This window comes from Drosophila montana, unplaced genomic scaffold, assembly GCF_035044405.1.
Source record: "Drosophila montana isolate Dmon_TW-CO22-7 unplaced genomic scaffold, ASM3504440v1 contig_3848_1, whole genome shotgun sequence".
NCBI lineage: Eukaryota > Metazoa > Arthropoda > Insecta > Diptera > Drosophilidae > Drosophila > Drosophila montana.
In genome coordinates this window covers 4,491,991-4,505,096 of record NW_026998720.1, presented here as the reverse complement: position 1 = coordinate 4,505,096, position 13,106 = coordinate 4,491,991, and the positions used below count along the sequence as shown (strand labels likewise).

General features: G+C 32.0%; 1 protein-coding gene across 4 annotated transcripts in view; it reads right to left on the bottom strand.

Annotated features, from left to right (window-relative positions):
* The window catches only part of cher (filamin-A), a 44,361-nt gene that overhangs the window by 6,566 nt on the left and 24,689 nt on the right, over nt 1-13,106 (bottom strand). For 3 of the 4 annotated variants that reach the window (XM_064697071.1, XM_064697068.1, XM_064697069.1), the window contains 2 exons: nt 8,509-8,592; nt 7,584-7,674 (listed from right to left, as the gene is read on the bottom strand). In XM_064697071.1, coding sequence (XP_064553141.1) covers nt 7,584-7,674; nt 8,509-8,592 — 175 coding nt within the window. Of the gene's footprint in view, nt 1-7,583; nt 7,675-8,508; nt 8,593-9,479; nt 9,607-13,106 lie in introns of those variants that run through there. The other variant, XM_064697070.1, reaches the window with a different exon arrangement.

Below are 13,106 nucleotides of genomic sequence, written 5' to 3'. Positions count from 1 at the left end.
AACACTAGACAACAAAACTGCAGAAAATAACTTTTTGCTTAATGTTGGGCAGATATGAGTTACCATGCCACAGCTATCAACACAAGTAAATTATACTTTTCTAACAATTATTGCTTTATTTAATATTCAAAAAAGAGTAAGTTTAGTGCTGACGGGTTGAGAGCTCCTTTTCTTGATGTTGTCAAATTCAAAATCAGTGTAACCAAATTTGACATAGAAAATAAACGTAAACGCATAAATTTCTTTGTTGCCAAATCACCAGTAGCTTCATGATTTTGTTTTATATATTTTTAAATTTATTTATATATTAAACGGCTTATAAGGTCGATATTGCCCTATGATCATTTTGCGTACCTTTGTTTACATATAGGCACTTAGCAAAGATTAAACAAACTACACACTTGTATGAAAATACCATAAGATTCAAACCTCGATTTTCTGATGTATTTTGTATTAATAAAGAAGGCATTTGTCTAAAATGGAACACACACATACTGAGAAGGAGGAAACTCTAAGATTAGTAACAGGTTTCAAACCTCCTCCTTCCGTTTTTTTTCTGGACTACCTCCCTACAATAACTCATCTTACCAAAATGACAATATTCATCAACTTGAAAATTAAAATCTATTGAATACATTCTTTAATCTCTATATATAAAACTGTTTGTCTTGACTGACTGACTGACTGATTGGTGATCAACGCACAGCCCAAACCGTAAGAGCTAGGAAGCTGAAATTTTCACTGTAGTTACCTTATGTGATGTAGGTGCACGTTAAGACTGGGTTTCGGGAAATTTCGCCCTCAAATTCATTTCCAAGTATCTATATGAAAATTCATTTGAGACGTGTTTTTCACTTTTCGCAGAATTCAAACTTCTTCGGAGGGAATGCGATTTAAAGATTTTTTGGGCGAACTTTTAAGTTGTGTCCGATTTGCTTCAAACTTATTTTGAAAGCTCTACATAAGAACTTAATAAATACGTATTTCAGCCCTTGGGAAATTCCACCCGCAACAGTGGTAAATTGGCGGAAAACAATTGTATGAAAGTTTTTTGTTTACCATCCGATCGGCCCCAAACTAACTTTCAAAAATCTTTGTTCAAATTTAGTTGGGGGGTGTTTCACACTTTTTGAAAAATCTATCCCTCCTTGGTGCAAATGGGGGTCGAAGATTTGGTGGATGACGTTTTGTGTTCAAATTTATTTCCAAAGATCTATAAGAAAAATCATTTGAGACGTGTTTCACATTTTTCGCAAAATCTGAACTCCTTCGGTGGAAAATGCATTTCAAAGTTTTTTTTTGTGAATTTTAAGTTTGTTTGATTCCCATCCGATCAGTTTCAAACTCATTTTCAAAGCTTTTTGAAAACATTGATTTTAGAACATACGTGCCGGGTTATACCCGCTAGTTTTTATATAAAGTATATATCTTATATAAGTATAATTGTTTAACATCTTAAAAATGTGGTTTGGATTTGAAATATATTTACTTTTACTTTCTTTAATCCTAAATACATTATTATAAATCTGATGGCTGAAAAGATCAGAGGCATAATTTTTAAAATATCTTAAAAATTTGGTATGCGTTGAAAATATATTAATTGATATAATCTTTGCACATATATATATATATTTGAAATAAGTGGAAGCATCTAGTCTGAAAACATATTTATTGGTATTATCTTTGTATAGATTGACCTTGAAAGAAAATGCATCCTGACTAAATATACATTTATTATCTTTGCATTTAGAATAAGAGGAAGCATCTAGTATGATAACATATTTATTGATATTATGTTTGTAGAGATTTATATCTTATAAGAGGAGTCTGAAAATATATATATGACATACTGTTTGTATAGATTTATATGAAAGAAGAGCAAGCATCCTGTCTGCCCAGGGTCTCTTTATCAGGATAGATAGATACATAAGTAGATGATAAAGTTATTCACTAATCAAGCTAGTTTTTAACACCTTAACACAACTAGCCTGAGATTTGAAAGCAGCTGCTCACAGTACAGTTGATTGAATATTATATTGAATTGATCCAGAGATCAATCACCAAGAACTATGAGCATAAATAAGTATATTTATATATATATATATATATATATATATATATATACAAATCATTGAATTTCAGCACTTGTTGTCGAGTGTAAACTATAATTCATGCTGTTGAATACGAAGGCACCCTTTACAGTTGCCGCCACACAAGAGGCCAAATGAATTTTACGCTTTGTTGAAAACTCTGATAATAAATCATAGAATTTAATTTGCAACAACGAGCATAATGCCAGCCAATAGACAAATGCGTCGGTGCCATAAAAGAAGACACATTTAAAAGACTTTTGGTCATAATTCAAAATTGCATTGCTCGGCCAGAGTGGGTGGGCGGGCCGGAGGACAAATGGAGGGAACACTGAAATACAAGCGCCGTCCTCAAGCATTCTGGTGAGATTTTGGCCATTAACACAAATGAACACACATTTTTGTGGCTTTAGTCAGCGGAATTGGGTTTATTGACGACAACGTGGACGTCATTTTGCCTGGCAAATTATCAAAAAGAAAAAAAAAAAAGAAAAAAGTAACCACAAGAATTTTCTTGCGATCCGACAGACAACTCCAAAAATTTGGCACAGATTTTGATTGATCTGTTTGCAGTTAAATTTAAGAGGCTGCGATTTGTTCGATTGGTTTTTCAAATAAATGAAATATAGTACTTGTATAGAAAAGTGCAAAACTTTTGCTTGAATAAAATATTTATTATTTTATATTACTTTTATGTTTATTATTTTTTTATTTTTATTTAACTATAGCAACTAGGGCCTTTAGCTTTCTTTATCTGCCAATCACATCTTATTTTTATTTTTTTTTAAATATTTGTTTAAACTTATCTAACATTTCTTTTAATTTTTTACTTTTATATATATTTTTATATTTATATTATTTTTTCTTGTTTTTAAGTATATTTTTGCTTGTTTTCTATATGAAATATTAAAAATTTCTATAGAAGTATTTTTGAAATATTTTTTAAAGTTATTTCCGTTTATTTTTTTGATTACCTTTTAGATATTCGTTTTTTTAATTGGTACATTTTTTCAATTTTTTTAAATTTACTATGATTATTGTAAAAATTGATTTCTTATTAAAACTATTAATTATATTCAATTTTTTTACTTCATTTCATTTTTGTTTAAATCTGTTTAAATTATTGTTTTTATTGTAGTTAGTTATTAATAAACTTGTATAATATTAAAATTGATATATTATTAAAACTTAAATTAATTGTTTATTTTTTTTTTATTTTATCGATTTGTAAATTTTATTTAATTTATTTTTTTATTCGAATTTTTTTTGTTTCCCTCACATATTGTTAAATTTATTTATTTTAAATTTTATTTAATTTATGTTTTATTTAAATTAGTTATTTACCTTGATGTGTTACAATTGAAAACGCTGATATTGAATTTAATGGCATATAATCTGAACCATTTAATCCTTGATTCTGGGGAATAATGGTCTCATTGAAGTAGACGTGTATGCGTTCCGCGTGATCGCGCTCGGAGACGGTCACTTTATAGTAATAGGGTCGAAAAAAGTACGAATGATCCGACCAGGTCGCTTCAGGCGTTGCTGGCTTATCAGATAACCAACTGAAGTGCATTTTGTTATTGCAATTTTTATATTTTTTTTTTATAATATATAATGATATTTATTTATTTATATATATATATATATATATATTTGTATGTTTTTTATGAGTTTGGAAGCACGGGCAGATTTTTGAAATAAAGACACTTAAAATTTAGAACAATTTAATTTAACAACACGCTAATTGTTGTGTACATTTTGTCTGAGCAGTCAGCAAGGATATGCGCCCTCTTTCAATTGGGCCAAAGGCTGTTCAAGGCATATCCTTGCGAGGCTGGGGACAGCACAAAATATGCCAACAAATTGGTCAAGATTTGTAGAAATTAACACTCACACGCTTAAAGTCAAAACGAAATCTTGTTATATAATACGATGTAACTAGAACATATATACGAATTAAAGCTAAAAGTCTTTTGGCTCGAGTCCTGTGTTGAAGTATCCTTTACACACACACATACACGCACACGCACGCACGCACTATATTCCTAAATTGTGTAAATTGCGTTTTTTAAATTATTTTGTTAATTTTATGCATTTGTCATTTGTTAGCGCACGATTTTAATTGCCAGCGACGTTTTGCAGGTCCACGCGTCTCCACGTCCCGATTTCAAGTGAACATCGACAGTTCCAAATCGAAATTAAGGCCAATATATAAAAGCATGCCAGTTCCTACCAGAAAAGATGCGTCTCTACAGCAGAAGCAGCAGCAGCAGCTGCGCTGCTGGCAGCATAGATCAACCAACACACACACTCTTATGGATCTACCAAAAATATGGCTGCCGATGTTGAGGCCTGCTGCTATAAAGTAGGCAGCAGCAGAGCCAATGAACGATATATAAAAATATAATATATATATATAAAATATAGAAAAATTGGAAATATTTGCCATTTGACAAGTGTGCGCCTGAGAGTGTATGTGTGCACACATGCACATGCATATATAGAACTTGGCTAAAATGCGGCATGTCCTAGTATGTGTCTCTCTGGCGAATTTTAACAGTTGTCATTCCGAATTTCGAGCTCGAAAAGGTGCAAATATAAAATTAATTTATGCGTTTCGAACTTAAATTCAAACACAAGAAGATATACAATTAGATGTATAAAGATATGTATATATTTATGTCCATATATTTAGACAGCAAAGGAAATAGAATTTATTACTTAATGCAGCGAAGGCGACATCAAATTTATTAATATTTGCCCATTAAAGTGGCAAAAATGTTTAAAAATAAATGCAATATGTGAATGTGTTTTCTTTTATAGCCTGAAGAAAGCAAATTTCCAGCTATAAAACATTTTTTGAAACAAAATTTAGGGAATGCCGAAAATGCGGTAAGCATTTGTCAAACTGTTTTCGTGGACTATATGTGTTATTAATTGTGCACACAAGTGTTGCTAAATATATATATTTATATACATATATATATGTGAGCACTTATGTAATTGATTTGAGAATAGGTAAATATTAAATATATTTGGCATTGGCATCAAAATGCAATTGGCGAAAATCAATCAAAAGCGGCAAGCATAGAGTATTAAATTTGTCATCAAATTTTAGAAAATTTAAAACGAACTTTTCAGGTTCCTTTACAAATCGATTGAGTTTTCTACAGTTCCAATAGTTTTCCAGCAGAATTCAAAAACGGAGCGCGTGTTCAAAAATATATGAAAAACGTAGAGAAAACAATATGCATATCAACAGGCCAAAAATAAAAATTAAGTTAAACCGAATATTATTTATCCAAAATATGGTTCTTTCGATAATTAAAAATAATTTTAAGCTTTTGAATAATGCTGTCAGCTGTCAACTAAGCCACGTGTATTCGAATCCAATTGGAACTCAGTCTAGACTTTCTAGAGGCTACTCTTGGATGTACATGAGCAATAAAGTTGGGTGTACATAATACATAATATTGTCGTCTGCTGATCAATGAAAAATCAGTGCAACAAATGCGCGACAAATAATGTCATTTGGCCAAAACGAATCATTTACAATAAACCATCTTCAAAGGAAATGGAGCGCGCCAGAAAAGCCGCACGTTGCCGTGCCACAAAAGAGGCGACACTTAAGCGAACCACGATCCACATCGCAACGGTGGGCATTTTATTGATTTTTGTGGCCACAAATGAAACGTGGCGCGGTGCATGTTCTTAATGAGGAGCACAGACCCAGATTTATATTTTCTTTCATTTATTTTCCTTTTTTTTTTTGCGGTACGTCACGGCGAAAATGTAGGAAAATTGCATGGAAGCGTGAAAATGCAAGCAAATATTTGCAACAGGCGGCGGCAACGACTGCTGCAACCGGGATTCGCATGCAAATATCGAATATTTATTTATTGATTTGCAAAAGAGCTCATCAATCATGTTGAGAACTTAATGAAATTGTAGGCAAGCGTTTTACAACTCGTATATCCCTCGGCAAACTGCATAAATGCTAATTAAAACGAGTAGAAGTGCGCTAGTCGATACTGCTGGACTAAAAGATACCCTAAACATAAGGCAAAGCTGCTATTTAAAATTGCATCCTATATAGTTTATATATTTTAGAGGTAAAATAGATCCTATATCTAAATCCTATGTATCCTTTTCCTGTATTCATTCTACGTTTCCTATACCTTTGTCCCATTTTTCCTATATCCTATATACTTTATCCTATATCCTATATCCTATATCCTATATCATATATCCTATATCCTATATCCTATATCCTATATCCTATATCCTATATCCTATATCCTATATTCTATATCCTATATCCTATATCCTATATCCTATACCTATATATATAAACTATATCTATGCCTTCGGTGTTTATTGTCCGATCTTTCTAAATTTTATTGGGCGTAAATATGATTTCGGAATGTCTGTAAATACCAAAGGCTAATGAACGGAGGGAGATATCCAAAAACGGAGGGAGATATCCAAAATTTAAAATATTTCATATCATCGAATACAATACAAGAACCTACATACTAAGTGCTTAAGAAATCTTGTCTTCAAATACATTTTTATCGATGTTATAGAAATGACAGAAGAAACCGTTCTGCGTGTGCTCGAACTTTTATAGTTTAGTGCTGGTGATCAATAAGAGCACCATCAATATATATTTATGAATACAAACATTATACCCTGTTTAAACATTTTTAATGGGTTTATACACAAATGTAATAGCTAATTACTTTCACCCAGAGGCAGGCAGTCAATGAACCATAGACAAACGAGATTCATTCGGCGCACACATAATTTTACAAGATTTTTTCTTAGAGCTCGACAAAAACTGAAAGCTCTGTTGATGTTGCTGTCATTGTTGCTGTTGATGTTGTTATTGTTGTCATTGTCAATGTCTAATTAAGTTGTCCGACTGTCAACAATTAGGCAGATAAGCCGCCAAACGTATGACAGTTCATCTGTCCGCCGATCTTCGACTGCATTTGTATATCCCCAGACTCGGGTACGTTGCCTCTGCTACTTGTCCATAGTGTCGCATATATACACACATATATATGTGCACACATATCTATATCGTTGTTGGTGTATACATTTTGAAAATTTACGACAATTTTCTATTTTTGCACAATAGAAGCCGCCCAACGGCTTGCACTAAATTGCAAATGCGAGTCGCTGCTTAAATGGCGCATAAATTGTATGTATATTTTTTGTATCATATTATTGCGTTTTAATTTAAAACGTATAATTTAAAAAAACACTTGGCAGTTCTTTTTTAAATGTTAGACTAAAAGTCGAAATGCAAATTTTGACATTTCAAAAGAATTTGCACGAGAAATATTTGCGTGTTTTTAAGGTTAATTTATGTAGCATCTATTGAAATTCCTTGTGTGAGGCATAAACAATTTCTTTGGATTTGTTTGTTAAAAGTTGTTTAGTTGTTTAAATATATATAGGTATAAATTGTAACTTAATACGCACCAGTAACGTTTCCGCCTGTTGTGGGTAGTGGCAATTTCTCAAAGGCAACACTTCGATATGTAACTTCCGATTTGCCGTTGACCAGTTCGCTCTGTTTGCCATAGATCCAGTTATAAAAGTTGTGGAATGGAGAGGGATAATCATTATAAATAAAGTTATAGGCAAGAAGTAAACTAGTCTTAAATAGCAAAAATACCTAAACTTAGCGTTGTAAATATAGAACTCTTAAAAATAGGCAAAAATTCGCAATTCAAAAAAATTCACAAAATAATTTCGACCGATTTTTCAGTTCATATTAAATTTTCGCCTGAGAGCTAAAATACTTTTTATTTATTATATTATTATTAATTGTATTTAATATTATTATTATATTATTATTAATAATATTATAATATTTTTATATTTTGTAATTATAAATATAGTTAGCTATATTAAAAGATTTTGCTGGGAAAAATTGTTTTACGAGAAATTAGAAATTGGAATCGTCCGGGGAAGGGCAGAGCTTCGATTTGAAGCACCGTAAAATGATATTTAAAAAGTAGGGAATTCCTAGGCAAACCCGATTATTTATATACCAATTTGTAAGACTTTTATTATTAACATAAATACGCGAACTTTTGCCTATCTTTCTTTTATAATAATTAAAATATGTATTATAGTTCATTGAATCATATTATTATTATCATATTAATTTAAGCTATAAATAGTATATAATATAGTCCTATTAATCCCATTATTATTACATTAGCTCTTTCTATTGATACTTATTAAAATATATTTTATAGTTCCATTATTGCCATTATTATGATATTAATTCTATGATGTACTGTATGTACATTAAAGTTTCTTTAAATTTGTTCTATCTACTTAATATTAATAATTAAATCTTCTGCTTAAAATTTTACACTTGTATAACTCTGCTCACCTGTGTTGTTGTCTGTTTAACCACTTTGGTCGTATGCTCCTCGACGTATTCACTGTGCGAGTATTGTTCAATGCTTTCGACAGCCTGAGGTCAATGAAAATAAAATTGAAAATGGCCAAATTAAGCACCAGATATGTATATATATATATATGTATCCAAAAATTCAATTGAAATCATAAAACAACAGCCAGTCATGCGATTGGTCGACGTGAGGAAAATCAGAACAAAATCACGAGTACAACTTATGTGCTCTATATGCATATATATATAGATAGATATTTCGATATATTTGTTGGATTCGTATACTTTGCAGTTGTGTTGAAATTTGCACAAATATTTTACAACTATGGGTACTTTGCTGGCTTCTGCTTATGATTAAAAACTGATGCATTGATTGATATGGAAAAAAAACTTGAAAGTGTGAAACTATGCAAGACTGAAGCTGCAAAGGGTGAAGCACAACAATAATAAGTACAAATAACCCGTATACACACACACACACACACGCACGCACCGAAAGGAAGTGGCATTGATTGACGGTTTGTACTCGTAAGTAGTTTTTCATTTAATTTTCCTTCTGTTTTTTTTTTGTAGTCATGTGCTTAGAATTTCCACAGCAAGCGGCTGTTGCATAAGCACAATTATAATGAATGCAAAATATTGAGAAATCATCCCGTGTGGCCATATCCGTGCCCAAATCGCCAAAAAAAAAGTCAAAGATACAAATCTCAATAAAATATTGAAGCTATTAATAAGAAGTACGCGAATTCACAGCCAATCAATTGGCTGGCCAGGGGGAAGGTGAAGCGAAAGCACATGCACAATTTTCTCAATATTCTCTAGATGCAAGTGCCATATGCGATCTATTGACAGACCTAGAAGATTTCTACACATGTCGTGACATGCATCAGAAAACGTCACGAAATGCGTTTAGATAAAAATAAAATAAATTATAAATTTTGTTGTGCCACCTTTTAGACTTCCAGTGTTGTAAAACGCGACGCTATGTGGACGATGACGACGGCGACGAGGACAAACTCTGACTAAGAAACGGTGCGCGACTAGCTAAGACGACTAGTCGTAGTAGCTGCCACTGCCAATGGCTCTGCCTCTTGCCAATCTTTAATGGTTTCCACAAACAGCAACAAATTCAGCACACACCAACACACACGCACACACACAGATTCTTATTTTAATTACTTGCGCCTTTTACGTTGCTGCACATGAATTTCATATGCAGACGCCGCTATATGCGGCGTATACTTGATATTTTGTGCTGGCCACGCGATTGCCTGCTGCAGCAACAACAGCAACAACAACAACAACTGTGAATCAGTAGCCTCTTTATATAGTTTCTTAGCGCTGCTCTTAACGCCATTTACATGTGTATGTGCATATTTATATACAAATAAAAATATATATAAATATATGCACATATAAATTTATAATTCAGCAACATTTTAAATATATATTGTTGCATATAACATATATAAATATTTTTATTTATTCTACAATTGCTGTTGTCTGCTGTTGTCGGAAAACTAATTTCAACATTTTTACAAGAGTTCTGCTTCTTTTTTTGTTGCGATTTTTCCTCTTGTTGCATTTTGCATTTAAATTTAGAATTTTTAATTTTGTTAATTATTAATATGGTGTAATTCATTTGGACTGTAAACAATGTGTTAATTTCTGTTCCACATAATTACTTTTATCATCCCACACACAAGGTAGCCAAGTTTTGAGAGAAAGCAAAGATCGTTCCTTATGCTGCCTACAAACAGACCTGCATAAGTTTATAGGGTATACATTAAATAAATATGTGTCACAAGGTCAATTTCTATGCCAAACCAAAGTTACATTTTTGTTGGAGTGTGTAAATTTAAAGCCGCTTGTCCAATTAAAGGAATCATAAGGCCAAGAACAAACTACTAAAAATTTCTTATTCAAAATCTTGTTCTATTATATTTTAACCTTTCATTATTATAACTAACAGAATATCACTTGAAAATGAAACTGTTTAAGCTGACTAACTAATGAGCTGACTGATTGATTGATTGACTGACCGTTTGACTGACTGATTAATTGATTGACTGATTGACCGACTGATTGGTGATGAACGCCCAGAACAAGGCTTAAGATATAGTATGTCGATTTTCTACAAAAGTAACATTTTAAGGCAGCTTTTTGGAAAGCATTTCCCGAAAGTTGGGAAAATTGCTGAACAAATATTGTATACATAAAATGTGATTTTTCGGCTTTAAAATCATTATACTTCTGTAGAAGACATTACAATTTGCAATTCATAACACATAGAAGGAAACCCCTCCCACCCCATAGAGTATATATATTGTAGATCAATATTAACAGATGAGTTGCTATAGCCTTCTCCGTCTGACCGTCTGTTTGTTTCTATGCGAACAGTCTCTAAATTTTAAAGCTATCATCTTGAAACTTTCCATAGGTCCGTCTTTCTTTCTCGAATAACTATTGGCATTGAAACGATCTGTCGAAAAGTAGGTTTTTTTATGGAAAACTTTCTTGTTTACAAGATATCTTGACCAAGTTAGTTAGTTTTGCTATGCTCCCTACATATGATCAAAATCTTATCAACATTGGACCACTATATCATAAAAGTGCCACAGGAACGATCGGTCGAATATTAGGTTCCAAGATATTTTCATAAATTTCAGCATTTACGAGCTTAATTATTCTCACATTTCTGCCAAAGGGATATGTCTAAAAGGGTATTAAATCTTTAGCATTCCGATATATCTTTACTCTCTAGTTTTCAGATAAATTTGTAAGCATTTTAAACTAAAAATTTACATACTCCACTTGCCTTCAATTTTAGTTTAATGAAATATAATTGAAATGAAAGGAAAACTATTTTTTAAATTTATTTTCAAATACATTGTTCCTTCAAAATTGCTAGAACAAAATCTATTCTGTATAAATTTGCATTTAATATATCTGATATAGCTAATGAATACTATAGAAATTCCTTCAGAACTGGAATAGTTTTGATAAGTTCAAAAATAGATTTAATATCCCGTCAACCAAAAGCATATTAAAGTTTAAATATAACCCCCAATGCTATAAGCTATACATAAGCATAAGTCTGTATATAAAAACATTATTAGTCTATGAAATAGGCCCTTATGTGCTGAACATCACATAGACAATGTGGGCAGCCAGCCCAACGAAGTTCTCGAGTTCTTCTTGAAGACGCTGTCAAAAAATAGATTCATCTCGACTCGAGGTGTGTGGAAAGCGTGAAACTATATGAAATTGTAATTTTAACGCTCAGCTAATTGTGCGCAACTGTTAAAATTAAACACAATTAATCTTTGCTTCAATAAAATAATATTTTGTCTGGGCACAGTGCCCGCAAATGCAAGTTGTTTAATTTGAATTGTTTTGCTCAAAGAAACCTGGATGTGTGCTGTTTTTGTTGTTGTTGTTGCTTACAAACTAGTCGCTATTCATCTGACGGGTTCATTAGTCAACTTGTCAGCGTTTATCTTTATATAGAAAACTTTTTGTCCTGACTGACGCATTGGTTAAGTGACTGACTGATCGAGATAGGAAGCAGAAATTTGCATACTGCTTTAACCTTCTTATGTGATCCAAGTGCTTTTTTTTAGGACGGTGTTTTTGGGAAAGTTCCACCCGCAAGGGTGTGAAAAACGCGGAAAACATTTGAATTAAACATTTTATATTCGCAATTCATTTAATCCTTTTGAATGATGTTTTTTAAAGTTCGTTTTAAAATGTTTCACTGTTTACCAAAAATCAACCCCAAAAGTTATATGGACTAAGATTCTAGTTAAGTTTGATCGGCTTTATGTCTGTTTTCATTCATCTGCCAGTTCATTGGCTAACTTGTCCTGTCTGACGGATTGATTGAGTGACTGACTGATCGAGATAAGATAACCTTATAATGAGATGCAGGTGAAGACTAAGATGGTGTTTTGTAAAATTCCACTTGAAAGCGTTGAAAATTGGAGGAAAACTGTTAAATGAATCGTTTTTATGTTCCATACGTTTGGTTTAACTCAACTACCCATTCTGAATGATCTTTGTTAATGTTTATTCACTTGTTTCACTCTTTTCGGAAAATCCACCTCAAAAGTTATATGGACCAAAAATCTAGTTAAGTTCGATAAAGCCTACTTTCGAAGCGTTACATTTTTAATAAGTACCTGTTTCAACCATTTTATAAAGCCCTCGTGGGTAACAAATATGCAAAAAAGTGTTCATGAAAATTTTGTTCAAAACGTATTTCACCGATTTCGGCAAATCCACTCAAATAAGAGGAAATGGTGTTTCAAGGCAGAAATGAAAATATTTAAAATTTAGCGCGCGATGCGATAATAAAATTTAAATAAAATAAAGCTGGCCCGGGCAAAGCCGGGTAGTAATAGTACTTACAATAAAACTGAAAAATAAAAATAATGAATAGTGCAACGTTTACGTTTGGGTTAGAGAGAAAAATTTGTTGTTAAATTAGCAATTATTATAAATTAATTTTTTTTCCTTTGGTAATGTGCTTAAGCAACAATTGAGCGCAACCAACTCAAGTGTGTATGGGTTTTGTT